Genomic DNA, 20,253 nt, shown 5'->3' on the forward strand with positions numbered 1-20,253 from the left:
GCCGTCTCTATGGTGCCCGCGGCGGAAGCCGGAAGTGGCGGCGGCGGCGATGATGGCGATGGCGGCGGCGGGGCCGGTGCGGCTGTGGGTGCGCACGGAGCCGTTCCTGGTGGGAGCGCTGCCGGCCCCGCCGCCCGCCCGCCTCACCCCGCACTACCTACGCAAGGCGGCCGCCTACGCCCGCGCGCGGGCGGACCAGGGCTGCTTCCCGCGGCTGCGCTGGCCCTGCTGGCGGCACATCGCCTGCGGGAAGCTGCAGCTGAGCCGCGAGATCGCCTGGCTCTACTTCGAGCTCTTCCGCGGCCTCCTCGGGCCTGCCCCGCCCCTCCGCCTGCGCTGGGCCGAGGCTGAGGCGGCCTGCGCCAGCGCCGAGGAGCTGGAGCGGGAGCGGAGCAAGGCAAGAGCCCTGAGCCGGCCTAAGGCACGGGGAGCCCGGCCCCTGCCTAAAGGGGAGCCCGGCCCAACCTGACTCTTCTGTGTCTCTCCCGTGCTCTCCAGCTCTCCGTGGACACTCTGCAGTTCCTGCTCTTCCTGTACGTCCAGCAGCTGCACAAGGTTTCCCTGCGGAGGTCTCTGCTCGGGGACGAGTGGCCCAGCCCCAGGACCAAGTCTCCCAGCCTGACCGGGAAATCGGCGGGCGGGAATAAGGTACTCGTGCGTGTGGGATTCTCCGCCTGCAGGGGCTTCTTCGCTGTGGGGAGCTGCCTTGAGGGGGCTTGGAAAGGGGCAGCTTTGTTCTTGGCAGGGTTTCACCCGTGGCAAAGTGTGAGCAAGGGTGCGGTTGCCGAATTCCTGTTCCGTAGTAAACGAAGTGAAGTTGGCGTGTTCTCTGCAGCTTATAAAAAGGTTTTCTAAAGTTTTCCGTGAGACTTTCCTGGAGTCCAAAGCCGACTGAAAATTCCCTGAGAGTCTTGGCAAGTCTCCCTTTAAGAAGCAACAGCCTCTTTGCTTTATTAGTCAAGCAGGAAGCTTTCCTCATGCTCATAGTGTGTTTCCCATGGTCCAGTGTGGGGTTTTGGATCCCAGGGTGTCCCCTGCCATCACCTTCTGTTTCTGAGAGGGGAGTTGGTTGTTCAGCTGTAGATCAGCCACGTGGAAACGCTGTTTCCTTTTAAAATACTGCCAGGTAATTAAGTAGGAGGGAGCTGGATGTGTCCCTGTGTGGGAGAATGGATTACACAATTTGCAGCCCTCTGTAAGGCCATGCACACCTCTGGAATTCTGGCACGGAGCAGGATGAGCTGGTGAAATGCAGCTTGGGGCAAGCTGGAATCATGAAAAATAGGAGCTGGATAACTTGATGCTGAGCCATTGAACAAAGGTGGCGAGGAGAAGGTGTAATCACAGCCGTGTGTTCCTTCAGCAAAACTCAGCTTTGTTAAGCTCTGCCAGAATTCCAGTCTCCTGGTTTGTTTTTTTTTTTGGGGGGGGGGGGGCTGGAGCACTTTAGAATTTGAAATAAGGGTTCTTTCAGAGGGTTTGGTTTATTGGTGCACTCGCTGGGGAGAAATGACCCTCTGCTTCTTATCCTGGAAGGCAGCACTGAATCCTGGCCGCAGGTCTGGCCCAGCCACAGGGATTTTCCAATGGAGCAGCTCCAAGACCTCGAGTGTCAGTTATTGATTTGTTTCCTGCCTTCCAGTGCCAGCAGGAGCGGCCTGGATTTGTCTGGGATTGTAGCAGAGCCTGGTGCTGCTGTCTAGAGGGAAATACGTGGTGTTGGAGCTGGAATGAAATGTTTTATTTTGAGTTTCTGGGGGGAGGTGTCTCTCCATCTTCGGAAGAGCAGAGCAGGAATGAGCACTGTGTCTGACTGGATTTCCTTCTTTTAGCAGCATTCTAAGCAAGGACTCGTGTATATGATGTCCAGGGAGCTTCTCAGCTCCCAGAACTCACCCCCTTTGTGTGTTTTCCAGAACTGGAACGACCAGGAGCACCTTGCCTTTGTGCAGAGTCACCTGTTGGATATGTTGGAGCTGCTGCTGGAGCCGGAGCAGCTCTCAGCCTCTTCCCATTCCAGCTGCAGCAGCCTGGTGTCCTACGAAGCCGTGTGTGCCCTCAGCTTCCTGCTCGAGGGCACCCACAGCAATTCCCGCACGGTCTGGCCCCTCCACGAGCTGGCCCTCAGGCAGCCCTGCCAGGGCCACAATGGGTATTCCAAGGTGGCCCAAGCCTTCTCCCTGCCCAAGCTGGAGAGCTGGCTGCGCTCCTCCCTCACCGCTAATCCCTTGGGAATGACTGTCTGCCTCAAGGCTGGGAAGAAGCTGGCATGGGCACAGCAAGGTGGGAAGAACTGCTGGGAAGTTGGTCTTAGAAGGACAGGAGTGTGGGGGGAATGGGGATGTGAGGAGGAATGGGGATGTGGGAAGGGGAATGGGGATGTGGGAAGGGGAATGGGGATGTGGGAAGGGAATGGGGGTGGGGGGGAATGGGGATGGGGGGAATGGGGATGTGGAAGGGAAATGGGGATGTGGGGGGGAAACGGGGATGGGGAAGGAAATGGGGATGTGGGGGGGAAATGGAGGTGTGGCGGGGAATGGGGACGTGGGGGGGAAATGGGGATGTGGAGGGGGAAACGGGGATGTGGAGGGGGAAATGGGGATGTGGGAAGGGAAAGGGGATGTGGGGGGGGAAATGGGGGGAACTGGGATGGGGGAAGGGGATGGGGAGGGGAAACAGGAGTGTGGGGGGGAATGGGGATGGGGGAAATGGGGGTGTGGGGGAGGAATGGGGAGGAATATGGGGGTAATGGGGATGTGGGAAGGAAATGGGGATGTGGGGAGGAATGTGGGAAGGGAATGGGGATGTGGGAAGGGAATGGGGGTGGAGGGGGAATGGGGATGTGGAGGGGGAATGGGGATGTGGGGGGGAATGGGGATGTGGAGGAAATGGGGATGGGCAAAATAGAAATATGTAGAAATACACAGAAATATGGCAAATGGAAATATGGAAAAATAGAAAGAGAAGTATACGGAAGTGGAGAAATACATAGAAAGATGCAGAAATAGAAATACAGAAACACAGAGAAATCAGAAAATAGAAATGTAGAAAGTTAGAACTACAGAAATGAATTCAGGAATACAGAAAAAGAAATACAGGTGAATAGTATAAATAAAATTTAGGAAAAAAAAACCCCAAAACCCAGAAATGGGAACTCGGCTGCTGTTGCTGATCAGGGATCTGGCAGTGGGGACCTGGTCTAGGTTTCCTTGTCTCCAATCCAGCCCCTCTCCTTCAGGGACATGGCAGTGGAGCCAAGGCCCTTTCCCCCTTAGGATAAGGAATTTAACTCCATGTTTTGTCTCCCTGGTGCAGGATCCCAAGAGAGGCAGTGGGTTAGGGAGCATGGGGAAGGGCTTAAGGATTGTGTCCTAGAGGGAGCATTTCCCTTTTTAAAACCCACAATTCCTGCTTAAAGCTTGCCCTGAGGACCTTCCTGCTAAGCTGAGTCTTGTGTTCAGGAACAGGCTTGTGGAAGTAGAGGTTCCTTGCTCGGGACTGGCTGGAACTTGTGGGAGGCTTTGGCTGCTCCTAAGTAATCTTGAAGTGGTTTTGATCCTTCAGTGTCTCTGGGTTTCTGAAATTTCTGGTGCCTCATGCTGTTGACCTGCCCAGGAGGCATCGGGAGTGGTGTAACTGGTGTGACAAGTACCATCCTTGAACTTCGGGACTGATTATTTTCCCGGGGGATTGCTGGACCCTGAACTTTTGTGGGCTTTGTTTTGCAGTGGAAGGAACAACCAGGAGAGCCAAGATTGCCTGCAGTGCCCGGGTGGTGCCCGAGGTGTCCCCCATGGTGATCATGAGCCAGGTGTACAGGCAGACCCTGGCCAAGAGCTCGGACACTCTGGTGGGGGCTCACGTCAGAATCCATCGCTGCAACGAGTCCTTCATTTACCTGCTGTCCCCTCTGCGGTGAGTTTGGGTTCTCCTGGCACACAGCTGGACTCCCAGCTGACCATGAGCGTGTCCTGGGGGCCAGGAGGCCAATAGGATCCCTGGGGGGCATTAGGAGGAGTGTTCTCAGTAGGTCAGGGAGTGATCCTGCCCCTCTGCTCAGCCCTGTGAGGCACATCTGGGGTGCTGTGTACAGCTCTGGGCTCCTCAGGAGAGACAAGGAGCTCCTGAGAGGCTCCAGTGGAGGGTGTGGAGATGAGGAAGGGACTGGAGCATCTCCCTGGCAAGGAAAGGCTGAGGGAGCTGGGGCTGTTTAGTCTGGAGAAGACAGGACTGAGAGGGGATCCCATCAATCCATGCAGAGATGTCCAGGGGGTGCCAGAGGGTGGTGCCAGGCTTTGTTCAGAGGTGCCAGCGACAGGATAAGGAGCAGTGGCCATAAACTAAAACACAACAAGCTTCACCTCAGTATGAGGAAGAACTTCTTTCCCTGGAGAGTGGCAGAGCACTGCAACAGCTGCTGAGGGAGGACATGGAGTCTCTCTCTCTGGACACATTCCAAACCCACCTGGACATGGTCCTGCATCACCTGCTGCAGGTGACCCTGCCTTGGACTGGATGGAGGTTCCTTCCAACCCTGTTGGTTCTGTGGTTCTTTGGCAGATCCGTGACCATCGAGAAGTGCCGGAATAGCACCTTTGTCCTGGGCCCTGTGGAGACATCAGTCCACGTCCAGAGCTGTGACAACATCAAGGTCATCGTGGTTTGCCATCGCTTGTCCCTTTCGTCCACCACCGGCTGTACTTTCCACACTCTCACACCCACGCAGCCCCTCATCCTCTCGGGGAACCAGGCAGTCAGCTTTGCCCCTTTCCACACCCATTATCCCATGCTGGAAGACCACATGGCTCAGGTGGGCTTGGCCACTCTGCCAAACTACTGGGACAGCCCCATGCTGGTGTGCGGGGACAGCGGTGACACGAGTGTCTTCCGGCTCCTGCCCCCCTCGGACTTCTACACCTTTGTGATCCCCTTTGAGATGGAAGGAGACACCGTGGAGACACCAGGGGGGCTTCCCCAGGAGTACCAGGAGGTGCTGAGGCAGCGGGAGCAGAAGGTCCAGGTGTGGCAGCGCATGGTGAAGGAGGCAGGGCTGAGCAGGTGAGTGACCCCCAGGAAGGGCAGAGCTCGGCCACGTGGACAGAGAGGGTTGTTGGATGGGGTTCTACAGAAATCCTTGAAGGGTGGGTTGGGTTGTGTGAGCCATGTCTTGCAGGGCAGTCCTAGAGCATTAGGAATTAGCTATCCTGGGATTCTGCTTGATAGAGTGGGAAGAGTAATGCTCACAGGCATAGCTCAGAGTTGTAGAATCCCAAAATGCTTTGGGTCGGAAGGGACCTTAAAGCTTATCCTGTTCCACCCCCTGACATGGAACACCTTCCACTATCCCAGGTTGCTCCAAGCCCCATCCAACCTGGCCTTGGACACTGCCAGGGATGGGGCAGCCACAGCTGCTCTGGGCAGTCTGTGCCAGGGCCTCACCTCCCTCACAGGGAGGAATTCCTTCCCAATATCCCATCTAACCCTGCCCTCTGGCATTGGGAAACCGTTTCCTGTGTCCTGTCGCTCCAGTCCCTTCTCCAAAGTCCCTATCCAGATCTCCTGGAGCCCCTTTAGGCCCTGGAAGGGGCTCTAAGGTCTCCCTGGAGCCTTCTCTTCTCCAGGTGAACCCCCCCAGCTCTCCCAGCCTGGCTCCAGAGCAGAGGGGCTCCAGGCCCTGGAACACCTCCGTGGCCTCCTCTGGATTCTGGCAGCCCCACATCCTTGTCGTGCTGGGTATCCCAGAGCTGGAGGCAGCTCTGCAGGTGGGGCCTCACCAGGTGGAATGAAGGGGGAGGATCCCCTCCCTTGCCCATGCTGCTCTGAAGGAGGTGCTGTCTCATGGTTGCGTTTTCCCAGCTTGTGGGATTCCAGGAAAAGCATTCCCAGATACTGCCGAGGGGAGGGATCCACCTTGGCAGTGGGTTGGGCCAGGGCTGGGTGTGCACCCTGAGCTGCCTGTGGTCCCTCTTAGCCCAGCCTTCACCCTGGGATTGAAGCTGTGAATGACCATCCCAGCCCTTGCTGAGGTGAGCTGGGAGTGTGCACACGGATCACTGCAGCAGATCACCTGTGGGCAGTAGCTTTTAAATTCCTCTGGAGCAGATCACATGGAATCCTCTGCCCAGCTTCCTTGGCAAGCACGGAATGGGGATAAAACCCCTTTTCCAACATCCCTCTGTAAAGACTTGATGAGAGCAAGTTTTCTTCCCTAAAGCATGCCTAAACTAGGGAGATTTTCTGTTCCGTGTCAGTTGATGGCTGGCAAGGGGTATGTGACTGGGTGCTGATAGCAGTGATCTTGGAGGAGTTTATCCTGTGGGAAACATGGAATAGGAAAGCATTCCTGTCAAGACTTCCCATTGTACCAGGCTGAGGAGTTCTGGCTCATTTGATGGCTCCTTGTTTTGGAGGAGCTCCCTGGGCTTCCCTTGTTCCTTCCTGGAATCCAGGTGCCTCTGTGCTGAGCAGAGAAGGTGCTGTTTGAAAAAGCACTTTGGGGAGAGGGAAAGGATTCCAGGGTGGGATTTTGCTACAGGAGGAGGGTGGCAGAGCAGTCATGACCCAGAAGTGGGGACAGAAAACCTTCCCAACTCCCAGCCCTGAATCTTCAGGTGCAGCAGAGAGGGAAGAGAATTCAGCCCTTGTGCTGGAGTCATCTGTTGTGTCTGTCAGCCTCACCCATGGTGCTTCCTGCTCCAGCTCTTGTTCTCCCAGGGCTGCTGCTTCCCACCACAGTTTGGGGAAGGTGTTTGGCCCGTCCGAACCTCCCTGTGAAAGAAGTGTGAGGAAATAGGGATGATGTGCTTAGATTTGCCGTTGTCTGCCGCAGTCACAGGAGGCAAGAGCTCGCTGCTTATTCCATAAAAGGGGGAAAACTCTGGCAAGTTCAGAAGCTTGTTGAAAACAAACTGGGCAGCTGGCAGTGGGAAAAGTCTGTTGTCTCCTTCAGGCAGGGAAACAAGAAGGGAGACAAGTAGGAAGCTTAGAGCAAACAGGATATCAGGCTTGTAGGAAGAAAGAAGCTGCTGTGCTCAAGCGGGGAGGTGAAAGAGAGCGTTAGAAATAAGAAGACATCTTTCAAGAAGTTGAAGTTGTCTGATTGAGGAAAGTGGGGCAGAAAAAGAATGTAAATCCTGCCAGGCTGAAAGTAAAACCCCCGTAAGACAGGACCAAGAAGACAGCTTGAGGAGCAACTTGCAAAAGCATAAAATCCTGTTTATTCATTTTCCGAGCGTATCAGACAGAAAGTCTTTCAGGGTCAGTAGCAGATCAAGGTAGAGAAAAAGCTCTTGGAGAAGATAAATCCACAAGGGAAGAAAGAAGTGGCTGCTTTTGTGTTCACTGGGGAGGAATTTGGGTTAGTTTGTGTCCCAGAACCCTGGGGAATGGCTCAAATGGAAGAGAACATACAGACAGCAGCCTTAACTTAAAAAAAGGATGTGGATACATGGGACAGAACTGAATGGAACGGCCTGGATTGGAAGGGACCTTAAAAACCCAACCAGATTCCACCCCCTGCCATGGGCAGGGACACCTTCCACTATCCCAGGTTGCTCCAAGCCCTGTCCAGCCTGGCCTGGGACGGTTCCAGGGATGGGGCAGCCACTGCTTCTCTGGGCACCCTGTGCCAGGGCCTCACCACCCTCACAGGGAAGAATTTCTTCCCAATATCCCATCTATGCCATCCTCTGGCAGTGGAAAGCCATTCCCCCTTGTGCTGTCACTTCAGACTCTTGGAAATATTCTCTCTCCATCTTTCCTGTAGCTCCTTCAGGCACTGGAAGGCCACAATTAGGTCACCCCAAAGCTTCTCCTCTCCAGGCTGAACAATCCCAAATATCCCAGCTTTTTCTTAGAGGAGGGGTGCTCCATCCCTCTGATCACCTTCATGGTCTCCTCTGGAGCTGGTTTCCTGCTTTTCCCAGTACAGAATGGGGTCAGCACATCAAATTAGGAATGGGTTCAAAGCAAACCCACATAAAATCTCCAGAATACTGAAAAATGTTCATGTTTTATTGGTGTTCAGAAATGAATTGTGTAAACTACTCAACACCTGTGCCACCTTTGGCTTAAGAAATTCCAGATGTGAGCTGAACCCAGAGGGCTGGGATGCTGTTCTGGAGATGCTTTTGGGCATCTGACCAGTGCCAGTTAGCCTGAGCTGAGTGGCCCACCCTGTTACTGCTGGGCTGGCCAAAAACACCCCAAAAGTTGATAATGAGCAACGGGAATGATGTGAGGAGTGTTTATAGGTGCATTTTTTCCCTGATCTCCATCCTCTTGGGTGCTGTGGGAACAGAATTTCGTGTCCTTAGTGCTTGAGCACTGGTTGCTAATCTTAGTTTTCTCCCTTTTCAGACAGTTTTTCAGCTGTGCTCTGAGGGGAAAGTGGAGGCAGCCCTGGAGCAGGGTGGTTGTGGTCGTGGGATGGGGAATTTTGTATGACTTCTCCAACTCCACCAGGTTCTGCCTTTGGGGTTCATTATCATCACATTCACGGGGTAAAAACCTTCTCTGGCTGTCCCTGCAAGGTTCAGGAACCAAGCCTGGCTCTTCCTGATACATCTGGAGGCTTGTTCGGATAGTGCAGAGGTGGCAGAAGTATAACACTGTAAAGAAATGTGATCTTTCCATATTTCCCTGCTGATGTTTCCATTTCAGGGATCAGAGGAAACAGTTCCAGACGTTGGTAGAAAACAAATTCTATGAGTGGCTGGTTCAGACGGGGAACTGGCAGCAGCTGGACAGCCTGGTCCCTCCTGCCATGGGCTGCAAGCAGGCAGCAGGATAACATTCCTGGGCAGGAGAACATTCCTGGGCAGCAGAAGGAAGGGGAGGTGAGTAAAAGGCCTCCTTCTCTTGCTTCTTCTCTCTCCTCAAGAGCTCTCCCATGTTTGTGTGCACAGCCGAGGCAGAGGTAGGAAAAGTAGGAGTCTGTTGAGGGAATGTTCTCCCAAGAGCCTGGCATTTGGGTTTAGTTCTTATTTTCCTGTCAAAACCCCTTTTCAGCTGAAATCTGTGTCCTCAGCACTGCCTTGTTGTCAAGTTTGATTTGTTGGAGGCATCTGTATAGGATAAAAGGTATAAAAATGATTGGAATAGCTGCTCTTCCAAAGAAACTCTGTGTATTGATGTCTACCCATCTCAGTTTTTGCTAATGAGGATTGAGTGAGACTTTGGGTAGTTCTTTCAGTGAGACTTGGATAATTCTCACTTCCTCTTCCCAAGCAGAAGTGGTTTAGGAGCTGGAGACCTGCCCTTCTCGTGCTCTTCTGCATGTTTCAAACCATTAAAAAGTTGTTTTATTTTTGATTTAGCCTTTGAATTCCCTTTTTCTTTGCTAGTGTTAGAAGTAAAATTGACTCCTTTTATTCTATTCCAGAGCTCTGGGAACGGGCAGTGACCCACTCAGCCCAGTTCTCATTAAGACTTTGTGGCCATCCCACCTGCACCCACTGGATCCGACACCCGGCTGCCTTGGGATTCCCTCACATTCCTGCCTTCCCAGGAGTGTGCTGTAGCCATCCTGTTGGTGACTGAGAGGTGCCTGCCACTGGAAGAAGATGAAGTGTGCCTTGTTGCAGAGCTGTCACCACAGTTGGTGCCTGTGGTGAGCAGGTATCCAGCACACCAGGTTTCCTGGGACAAAGCTGGGTGCAGGCCCTGGGCATCACCTGCATCCTCATGGTACAAACCAGCTGTGCTGTTTCTATGAATGTGAAAAAGAAATGTTTAAATTTTTTATGAATGAAATCCAACAGGTTTTTTTTTTTTTTAATATGAATGTAGCACTTTTGTGAAGATGAATTTTTGTATATGGTTGCACTGTTTTGACAAATGTCAATAAACCAGAGTTGTTGGATAAACCTGCCATGTGTCCTAGGGGAGGGGTTTTACCTGTACAGCTGATCTCAGAGGGACACAGCATCTTTTATCTTAATGAATGTGAACCTGTCAGAGGGAGAAAGTGCTAATTTTTGAGGAAAGTGGGGCAAAAAAAGAATGTATGTCCTGCCAGGCTGGAAGTCAAACTCCTGTAAGCTTCAGCCATGGAGCTGAAGGCTTTGAAGGCTGTCCTGGCACAAGGTTTTGGTACAAGCCCTATTCCTATCTCATAATTTTCATAAAGATTACCAGCTTGAATAAGCACCATTCTCATGTGCTGGTGGGATGTGTTTTGGGGAGATGTGCTCATAGCTGAGCACCTAAATAAGCTTGGAAAATAGGCAAAGGCATTGCATGGATGAGTGGAGGCAGCAGCTGGTGGTGCCTTGGGAAGAGCTATCCAAGCTGAGAGCGAGGGGAAGGCACAGTGCTCTGGAGTGCACAGCCTCAGAATTCCTCTGAAGTTCTCCCTTGGCTCCTGGGCAGGCAGGTGAGGTGAGTTTCTTATATTTATTCTGTTGATGTAAGATGAGTTTATTCTATTTAACCAACCTCTAAGGAGGGATGTGCAAAGTGACCGCAGCTTTGAGCCGTGAGCCTGCTGACAGAACCCAGCTCGTGCTTGAACTCTGATCTTCAGCAATTAAAAACTAAATCAAGTGGCCTCAGTGAGAGCAACAGCTCTGGGTGATTCAAGGCTCCTAAAATGGGAAGAGGAGTAGCTGCTGAGCGTGTGTGCCCCGGGCTCTCCCATCTGCCTGCATTTACAGAGCTGCTGTTGCGAGAGTGCTTGTCCTGACAGATTTGAAAGAGGGGCTGCGTGTTTCGGGCGCTGCTGTGCCAAATTCGTGTCCCTTTGTCTCGCTAAGCCTTTGGGCTGGGGCACTGAATAGCTGCAGAGGTGGTTTTTCATCATGCACTGGCGGGGGGGTGGCTGTGGAAGCCAGCGATCCTCGGCCTCCCCGCTCCGAGGGCCGGAGAGCGGCCGAAGGGAAAACTCCTCCAACCTCAGGTGCTGGGCTGAGAGTTTGGAGTTGAATTTGTGACACTCGCAAAGACAATCAGAAATCTGGGAATTGCTTGATGTGTGAAATCATTGGCTTTGTGGGGGGTGGGGAGGTGGCCACACATCCTTCTTTCCCTCTGTGTCAGGAGGTGTTTGGAGCAGTGTGGCTCCAGCTGAGGGTGTCCCAGGAAAATCTGCAGCCTCTTTGCTCCACAGATGTTTCCATTGAGAGCTTTCTATGCAGAGCTGGTTTTTGCGAGCCTCTGGTGTCTGCCCTGAGCACTTGTTTATCATTCCTTAACTGCATCCTTCACTGGACCAGAACATTCCCTGATAAATACTGAGTGCCCTCCTTACAAATGGGGTGGGGTCTCTAAGGGCCAACGAGGATTCCTTCTTGTTTAACAAGCTTGGAAGGCAGGGAGCAGCCAAATTACCCCCCCGTCCTCCCAGACTTGGCAGGGGGCTGCGTGTTTTGAGTGCATTTGGCAGAGTTTTGGTGTTCTGACTCAGCAAATGGTAACAAAGGGAGGATGGCGAAGCCTTCCTTTATTCCATAATCCTGTTTGCTTTTCTGGAAATCGGCTATAGCCTCAGAATCACTGACTCAATTTTTGGATCCTATTCTCATGACAAAGCGGCTGTCTGGTTTAAAACAAGCCCGTTATAAAAAGGGCACCTCGGATCCTGGCTGTTTGTAACAGCTGCTGACATTCCTCCGGCACAGGGGAGCTTGGCTGGAACGGAAAATGTCCAGAGCTGGAGCCAAGGTAAGTTTATTTGCAGTGTATTCATGATTTTGGCTAAAAGTGCAGAATTTAGCAGGGATGAATTGTGGAGAAACTTTGTTTTCTTTGTTTTGCTGACAGCTTCCCCCTCTGTCAGCATGTGGGCAGGGGGAGATGCTTGAAATCCCTCCTCACATGGAAGGAAGCTGGAGCTGAGCCCTCCCAAGGCTTTTCCCAGATTTTGGCTGGTTCCTCTAGGTGTGGCTCTGCCAGAGGATGGAGTCAGGCGCAGTGACTGGTGAGGGGGCATTTTGAAATGATTCTAAATCAGCAGGATCTGATGCCTTGGAAATAGGGGGTGGAGGGGGCCATGCCAGCAGGGAATCACTGCGCTTTCGGAGCGGAGTCTCACGGAAAGCTCTCTTGGAGCCTTGGGAGAGCCTGACTCCCAGCAGCAGCAGAGCTGCCACATGCCTGTTCCATGGTGGAGCAGAGGGGGTGCTGCGACACGAGGGCTCCTGGGCAATGGCAGTAGCACCGAAGGGAATGGTGTTCCCTGAGGGATGCATACAGGATGCCCACAGGCCTTGGGATTCAGTGCAGTCGGCAGGGATGAACTGAAATTGGAGGAGGAGGTAGGTCGGGAAGCTCAGCTTCATCTGGAGTGACATCCCAGGTGGGGATCCAGCTCCTCAGGCTTGGGTTTAGCAAAGCTGAGCTGGCTGGTCCCACAGAACTGCTACCGGGACTGGGCAGGGAGAAACAGCTGGGGAAGGAAGGGAGGGCGAGGACTTGGGCCAGTGTCCCCTGTGGAATGTCAAACACCTGTTAGGAGGCTGTGGGAAGAGCTTGATCCGAGCTTTGCTTTTGGGCTGGATTCCCTTTTGCCTATGGAGACTGTAAGACCCGAGGGGGTTTGGAAGCCCAGTGGGTTTGGAGGCACTGGGCAATGCTGTGGACGATCTGCTCTTGGCTTTTCCGTGTCCTTTGGCTCTGTGGCTCTCAGTGGTTGGGCTGTTGGTCTGGGAAGCTGAGGAGGGTGTGCTGGTGGCTCCTGGATCCCAGGGGTGCACACTTTCTGTACCCGTGCCTAAAAAAAGGTGCTGGGGAATTGCAACTGCTCCATCCTCGAGTCTCCTCTCAGCTTGGAAAGCCTTGAGCACATTCTGCCTTCCCCCTGCCGAAAGCCGTGTGCCCTTGGAGTGTGCTACGGGGAATTCACGGAGTATGTGCTGCTGAGGGGCAGCAGGATGGCCAGGAGGAGTTATCTCCTATTTCTCTTATGTTTAGCACATTCCAGGGAGAAGAAAAGGGCAAAGTAGGGAATTAAACACCATTTCTCACAACCCCAGCGAGCGATCTGCTCTGGAAAGGGATCACTGCTGACAGAAGAAGCACTACTGGATATTTTTTATGGGTTTTCTTCTAACTAAGCTGCTGTTGAAAAGAAATGTGTGATAACTCAGGTGAGGTGACCAAAGCAAGAGTTTTACAGTCCTGCAAGGAAGATCTGCTCTGGCAAATGTGGTGTGTGCCTGGAAATCCCCAAAAGGCAAGGTTTGGGCAGGGAGAGGTTAACAGGTGAGTGCTGGGAGCAGAGCTCCTGGAGGGTATGGCTGAAGGCAGGTGGTTTCCCTGCAAGTGAGAGGGGACAGAAACAAGGCTGCAAGTCTGGATTTGGAATCTGTAATTCACTTGTAGTTATTCTAGGGGTGAAAACATCAACCTGCTCTGTTGGTGCCTGAATCCATGCAGGAAAACTGGGAAGCGAAGGTTTGAAATGAGCTGAGGGTGTGTCTGAAGGGCCGTGCCGGACAGTGGGTGGGCAGGATCCCTTAAATTCTGGGATTGAACCAGGGAGCAGCACTTTGGTTGGACACAGGTCTGTAGGAACAGCCATATCCTTAATGTGCCTTTGGATTTCTTTGGCTTTGTGGTTTTGTAAGTACAGGGGAAATGCCTCCCTGGAAACATCAGGTAGCTTTGCCAGGCTCTGGTTTGGTTGTGTTAGGCTGGGCGGGGAAGGAACATCACTGAATCCCAGAATGGTTTGGGTTGGAAAGGATCTTAAAGCTCATCCAGTTCCACCCCCTTCCATGGGCAGGGACACCTTCCACTAGCCCAGGTTGCTCCAAGCCCCATCTAATCTGGCCTTGAACTCCTCCAAGGATCCCTCTGCCCAGAAAGCAGATCCACATTGGGCAGAGTTCATTATCAACCATGTTGGACACTCGCTGCGTGGACAGGAGCGGGACAGGATCAGAGCTTGGGGACAGAGGTTGGAGAGAGGGATCAGCCATCCCAGCAGAGGATAATGCTGAGCTGGGAAGAGATGAATCCCTGCGGAGGGTTTTCCAGGGTGCTGTGGCTTCCTTGACCAAGGGCTTCAAGAAGAGGGTGACTGGTGGTGTGTGACTGCCAAGCCCAGCGAGCAGAGCTTTCGGTGTTGCCTTTGGGTCAGGCCAGCAGATTTTTTTGGGCGATACCTTTAGGGACAATGATCCAGAAGCAGGATCTGGAAAAGGCAGTGGGTTGTGGCCGGGAAGACCTGGCCACCGTGGTTAACTGCCCAAGAGTGGGAAAACAGGGACTGGGCACTTCAGTGCTCTCCTTTCACAGCCTTTATTCACTGCTGGAAAGGTCGGAGCGATTCCCAGCTCTCCACTGCGTGAAGGTGGGAAGAGCTTGGTCAGGATTTTGGGGGACAGGTTATTTTGTGTGCACCGACTGCTTCGTGATGGCAGATCAGTCCTTGAAATTAAGGGGAAAATAGAATTATCCTAATAAATGTCCAGTAGCAGGCTGCAAAATCAAGAGCGTGAATCCCCTGGCACGATCAGTCCGACTCCCCAGATCCCTTGGTCAGGCTGGTGGGACACACTGACCAACCAGCTCCAGCAAAAGTCCAGCTCATTTAATTTTTAGCACCAAACAAATGATTAAAAATAAAAAGTGAGTGACTTGTCCTGGATTTGGGTTGAAACACTGACAATGGATGATTTTTTAAGAGCAGGGAGGTTATGTCGATACCAGTAGCCACAGCGCTGTGAGTGAAGTACAGCAGATGGTGGTGGTGGTGGATATTAATAGCCCAACTATGGAAAAAACATGGGAAAAAATGGATTGTGGAACACTGCATGTTGGGTGTGGCCAGAAAGATTCTCTCTAGAGCTTCTGGTGTTGTAATCAAGATAGACACGATGGTGTGGGAATCCTTTTGGACAAGAGCAACTCTTGATGAGTAACTGTCACCTGGGAGGAGCTAAAAAGAAAGGACTGGTCTGGTCTAGGGCTTGGCAATATTTCCATGAAGGGATTTTTGAGGGAAACTGGGTCTCTTCTCCAGGGCTGGCTGGGTGGGTGATGCCTTGGGTGGGAGGAATGGGATTTGCTCATCAGCTCCCAAGATCATTTCAAGGCAGGTTGTGATCAAGCAGGGTAAAGTGCTTTGGGGTCAGCAGCCCGGCTATAGAGCAGCTCTTGGGAAAGAAATGATCGTGGATTTGTCAGAGGTTTCATGAACTTGCAGCAACCAAGCCACAGATACAGTCCTTGGATATCCATAAAACTGCTACCCACCACACACGTGGAATGCTCTCTTAGTTTCTCCTGGCATGGGCAAATCTTGTGTGATGTCCAGCTTTGGGCAGTGAGTTTTGAGACAGGGAGTTTTGGGTAGTTCAAACGGGAACAAGGATGAGCTGGAAGACATGAGCCGGGAAGAAAGAGACTTCTCCACCCCTTTATCAGTAAAGATCTCGCTAAGCCAATATAAAGGGAATCATGGAATCTTTAAGGCTGGAAAAACCCTCTAAAGGTGTCAAGTCCAACTGCTAAGCCGGCGCTGCTAGACCCACCCATGTGCCCAGAAATCTGCTTTGTACATTCCATTGACTTCTCGCAGCTCCCCGGCTGTAATTTAGGAACTCCTGATCTAGAGAAGGTGGGAGGGAATTGTTTTGATAGTGTTTTGCTGGAAAGAGGACAGGGACTTCTCCAAGGGAGTGTTGGGTTGGACTGGGGCAGAACAAGGGTCTGGGAAGGGCAGAACACTGGTGGCAGCTGGAGGCACTGGGGCCAGACTGGTGAACTGACTGCAGCTGGTGCCGTTCCATGGCTGGGCTTGACGACTTCTGATATCTCGAGGGCTCTGCTTTCAGATATTTCCTGCTGTGGTGTGGCTGGAATACAGAGACATGTGCTGGATGCGGAACCTCCCCACTCTTCCCCCTCTGCTCATTTCAGGTCACCTTCTATGAAGACAAGAACTTCCTCGGCCGTTACTACGAGTGTGACAACGACTGCCCCGATTTCCACACCTACCTGAGCCGCTGCAACTCCATCCGTGTGGATGGAGGCACCTGGGTGGCCTACGAGAGGCCCAACTATGCTGGGAACATGTACGTGCTGACCCACGGGGACTATCCCGACTACCACCACTGGATGGGCCTCAACGACCGCCTGGGCTCCTGCAAGTACATCCAGATCGTAGGTGTCACCCCTCCCCAGGGCGTGCTTGCACTTCCACCCATCGTGGGAGGGTTTCCCCCAGGCAAACACGGTGCCTGTCTTCCTGGGGAACCGCAGAGGGGGTGGCTGCTCCCACAGTCCCGCTCCGGGAATAGCAAGGTGTTTGGTGAGAGGACAAGGTGAACCTCTCCCGCTCTGGATTGCGGTGGGAAAGGGCCGATCCCTCTGAGTGTGGGTGGGTTTCCATAGGAATAGCAGTGTCGTTTCATCGGCGTGTTCCTTTAGGGATTTTGGTGTCCAGGCAGGTTGCTCCAAAGTTTGCCTCCTGCCTTTTCCCTGGTATGTAACCGACTGATCCAACACGCTCAAGGCCTGTAACAGTGGGATGTAGACTTTGCAGGAACATTTGGAATGAGGGGCAGTTTCCTCTCTAGCAAGCCCGGACTCCCTTCTGACACAGGGAACTGAATCTGTGTCACCAAACCCCTCTGGGCGTGGAGACACCAACCCCAGAGCAGCCCTGGAGTGCCCAGAAACGGGAGGGATGCCTGGAGCCCTCCTTGGCCATGCTTGGAGCAGCCTGGTGCCTCCTGGTATTAGGAGAGCACAGGAGGTGTGCTCATCCCCTCCTAACTGATGGTGGGGAGACAGGAACAGAGGGAAGGATCCTTTTGGGAAGCCTGTGGGGAGCAGCATCCTTTAAAACTGGGATCGTGGATGAAGAGCTGCTGCCGAGGTTTTGCCAGCAGTGGGGCAGACACTGGTGATCCGTGGGTTGCTGACTTGGAGCACGGCCGTGAATTCCCACTGCATGGAGCAGATCTCACAGCTGACAACGCGTTTTGCCTTTCCACCTGGGAGTCTAACGCCCCTCTGAGCCTGTTCTGGCTTTGAGCTGGGTCTAAATCCCTTGGCACAGGGCAGGGAAAGTTTCCAGCGCGTTCAGAGCACTGATCTGGCTTAAGACATGGAGCCAGAACACGTGCGGCATGTAAGAGCAGCACAGCTTCCTCCACCAGGATGAAATGTGGGAGCCTTATCCTGCATATCCACCTGGTACCTGGCTTTCCCTCCTGCCCTGGGGAGACCCCAAGACCTCGCAGAGCTCGGCTGGGGCTGGCAAGGAGGGAGCGGGCTGGGGAGGAGGGGGAAGAGGTGTCCAGGCAGCTGCCGATTAAACGCTGCCGCGGTGCCTTCGGGCAAGGAGCGCTTCCAATCCCGGTGGGAAGCAGCGCTGCCTCTGCAGCAACACGGCCCCGCCGGGGTCAGCAGCTCATTAAACTCCTCTCCGCCCGGAGGAGCGGGGACTGGAGGGAGTCTGGCTCTCTGATGCTCATGTGGAGCAGCTGAGGGGTTCAAGCCCGCCCGGGATAGCGAGCCTGGCACTGCTGCCTCAGCCTTATCCCTGCCTTCCTCCCCACGGAGCTGCTCTGCTCCAGCTCGGTTCTTCTGTACCCTCTTCGCACGTGATGCTCTGTTAAAATTTACCCCAGCTGCTTCTCCCTGTGCTTTTGGGGGCTGACGTGAGATTTCAGCCCTGTCCTGGTGTGCTGGGGGTGGTTGGTACCTGATTTGAGTCTGGCTGTGCCCAGACTCTGCCCCCATGTCAGAGCTGGGACATGTCAGTGCCTCCATCCGATGCTCTGGTTGCCAGTGAAGTCACCCAGAGCAGCTGTGGCTGCCCCACCCCTGGAAGTGTCCAAGGCCAGGTTGGACGGGGCTTGGAGCACCCTGGGACAGTGGGAGGTGTCCCTGCCCATGGCAGGGAGGTAGAACTGGATGATCTTTAAATCCCTTCCAACCCAAACCATTCCACGACTCTGTGATTTTTCTCTCCCTTTTTTTTTTTTTTTCCTTCTAGCCAAGCGGAGGCCGAGGCCACATCCAGGTGTTCGAGAAGGGAGATTTTGGCGGGCAGATGTTCGAAGCCACCGAAGACTGCCCCTCCATCATGGAGGAGTGGCACATGCGTGAGGTGCACGCCTGCAGGGTGCTGGAGGGCGTCTGGGTGTTCTACGAGCACCCCAACTACCGGGGCCGGCAGTACGTGCTGCCCAAGGGGGAGTACCGCAAGCCCGTGGAGTGGGGCGCGGCCAGCCCCGCCGTCCAGTCCTTCCGCAGCATCTCCGAGTGAGCCAGCCCCGTGAGCGGGCCTGCCACACCCCCCCAATAAAGCAACTGAGTCGCTCAGCTCCGCCTCGTCCTGCTTTATTCCCGGGATTTGCGTGCGGGTTGTCCTGCCTCGGGGGAGCTGGGGTGGAGCGGAGCCTTCTCGGAGCAAAACACCCCCCGCCAGCCCCAAGGGGCTCGTTGGCACCCCCTTCCCCATGCCCTGCCCTCTGTCGCACTGTTCCTTTAGGAAAAGGCTATCCCGAAGCTGGAGCTTGGCCATTCCGGTGGAGCAGTGGGACCAAATATCCCTGGATTCCAGTCTTGGGGAGTGGCTGTGGGTGGCTCTGTCTGTCATGTCCCTGTGGAGTCCCTGCCTGCTCTGTTGCTGCTCAGTGGTGGCTTGGGGGAAGGGATGAGGTTTCCATCAGTGCCACGCGTCCTCCTGGAGACCCTGAGCAGGCAGCAGGTGCCCTGTACTGGAGGAGTTTGTCCTTCTCGTGACGCACGGGGCAACAGGACTGGGAAAAAAGTGAAGATCCCAGATGGAGCAGGAGGGGGACAGCCATAATATCCATGGGGAATGCTGGGGGCCCTGGCAGCCCAGTGTGTCAGGTACAGGATGTCCCCTGTAGCTGTGAGCCAGGGGATTCAGCTGCCTAAACTGGGGCTGGGCACCACATGGAGCCAGGCTGCTGGAAGCAGGAGAGCAGGCTGGATGTGGGGCAGAGGCAGCAAGTGCCTCTGGGAGCTGCCCTGCCATGGGAGGTGGCTGCTGAGTGATCCTGAAGGGCAGGAAGAGCTCCCTGGACACCAGAGGTGTGCAGGGAGCAGAGGGGACTCCCAGTTAGCCCAGTTTGCCACCAGGAACATCCCATTTTGCCCGATGCTGCCAGATGTCAGGCAGGTCCCAGGCACTCAGGAATAACTGATGGCTGGGCACTCTTCCCCTGGGAAGCCCGGGGACCTGCAGCCTGTTTGCACTTGGAGCCGAGGGGCTTTGGGATGTGGAAGCAGAGCCCTCCCAGCCACGCTCCGCAGGCTCTGCCCGTTGATGTATGAGGTTATTACGGAGCAGAGTAAGTGGTGCTCGTCAGGCCACAGAGCTGCCACCTCCCGGGAACGCTGCTGCTGCTGGGGAGTGGGAAGGAGCTGCCAAGAGGAGCAGCTCCAGCTCCCTGGACTTCCTCTTCTTCCTCTTCCTTCTTCTCCTTCCCCCTCTTCCTCCTCCTGCTGTTGCCCCTCTCCCTTAGCCCCGTGCCCCATTCCAGCCCTTCCCTGCAAAGGGTGATGCATCTTCACCCACTTCCATCCCTCCTCCGCTCCTCTCCATCACGGATCAGCAGGATGCAGATGATCCAGCAACACGCTTGGGTTTCACTGCATTTTCCCCCATAATATTTCTCCAGGACCAACCTGCCCCCAGCTCCAGCTCCCCTTTCCCCCCTGGCTCCTGGCCAAGCTCTCTGAGGGCAGCAGCTTGAGCACAGCCTGGCTCCTGCTTTTTCTGACAGCGAGCCTGTTGCTGTCCCTGCTGTGGATGGAAAATCTCCACCCAGTGCATTTCCAGCCATCTCCCACCCTGATTTTGGGGAATGTCCCCCTGTCCCCATCCCGCATGCCCTGCACTGGGTGGGTTTGGGATGCTCCAGCTCTGTTGCTGCTGGTGTGCATCCACCCCGGAGCATTGGAGAAGCCAGACCTGGATCTTGTTTGCCCTCAAGGTGGTGTTCTCCCATGTCCTTCCCTTTCGCTGCTGATCTCCCCACTTTTAAAACCCAGTTATCCCAAGTCTTGCCCCCTTCTCCTCGTCCTCAAGGCTCTTGCCCTTGGGTGAACGTTGTGTCCTCAATGTTTGCAACCGACACAAATAACAATAAACTGCTACTTGGGTGGTTTTTTTATCATTAGTTTTTATTTTATTGTTGTTCCAGATGACTTTTTCCATTGGGGGCTCCCTGGCCATGGCAGCACACGGAGCAGGGCGCCCGTGGAGATGAGCGGGGAGCGCAGCAATCCAAGCCCAGCCGTGCTGATGCCGGTTTTTCCTTGACA

At 54.1% G+C, this 20,253-nt stretch overlaps 2 protein-coding genes across 2 annotated transcripts; both read left to right on the forward strand.

Annotated features, from left to right (window-relative positions):
* Positions 1–32: 32 nt before the first annotated feature.
* Positions 33–9,870, forward strand: TBCCD1 (TBCC domain containing 1). Its single transcript, XM_032119621.1, has 7 exons — positions 33–397; positions 499–648; positions 1,917–2,283; positions 3,729–3,915; positions 4,561–5,058; positions 8,662–8,837; positions 9,383–9,870. Exons 1-6 carry the CDS (start codon positions 50–52, stop codon positions 8,789–8,791), a joined length of 1,680 nt encoding a protein of 559 aa, XP_031975512.1. The 5' UTR covers positions 33–49; the 3' UTR covers positions 8,792–8,837; positions 9,383–9,870.
* A 1,544-nt stretch (positions 9,871–11,414) lies between these two features.
* CRYGS (crystallin gamma S) lies at positions 11,415–18,279 on the forward strand. Its single transcript, XM_032120277.1, has 3 exons — positions 11,415–11,661; positions 15,865–16,107; positions 17,951–18,279. Exons 1-3 carry the CDS (start codon positions 11,641–11,643, stop codon positions 18,221–18,223), a joined length of 537 nt encoding a protein of 178 aa, XP_031976168.1. The 5' UTR covers positions 11,415–11,640; the 3' UTR covers positions 18,224–18,279.
* The last annotated feature ends 1,974 nt before the right edge of the window (positions 18,280–20,253 follow it).

This window comes from Corvus moneduloides, chromosome 10 (genome assembly GCF_009650955.1).
Source record: "Corvus moneduloides isolate bCorMon1 chromosome 10, bCorMon1.pri, whole genome shotgun sequence".
In the NCBI taxonomy this organism is placed as follows: domain Eukaryota; kingdom Metazoa; phylum Chordata; class Aves; order Passeriformes; family Corvidae; genus Corvus; species Corvus moneduloides.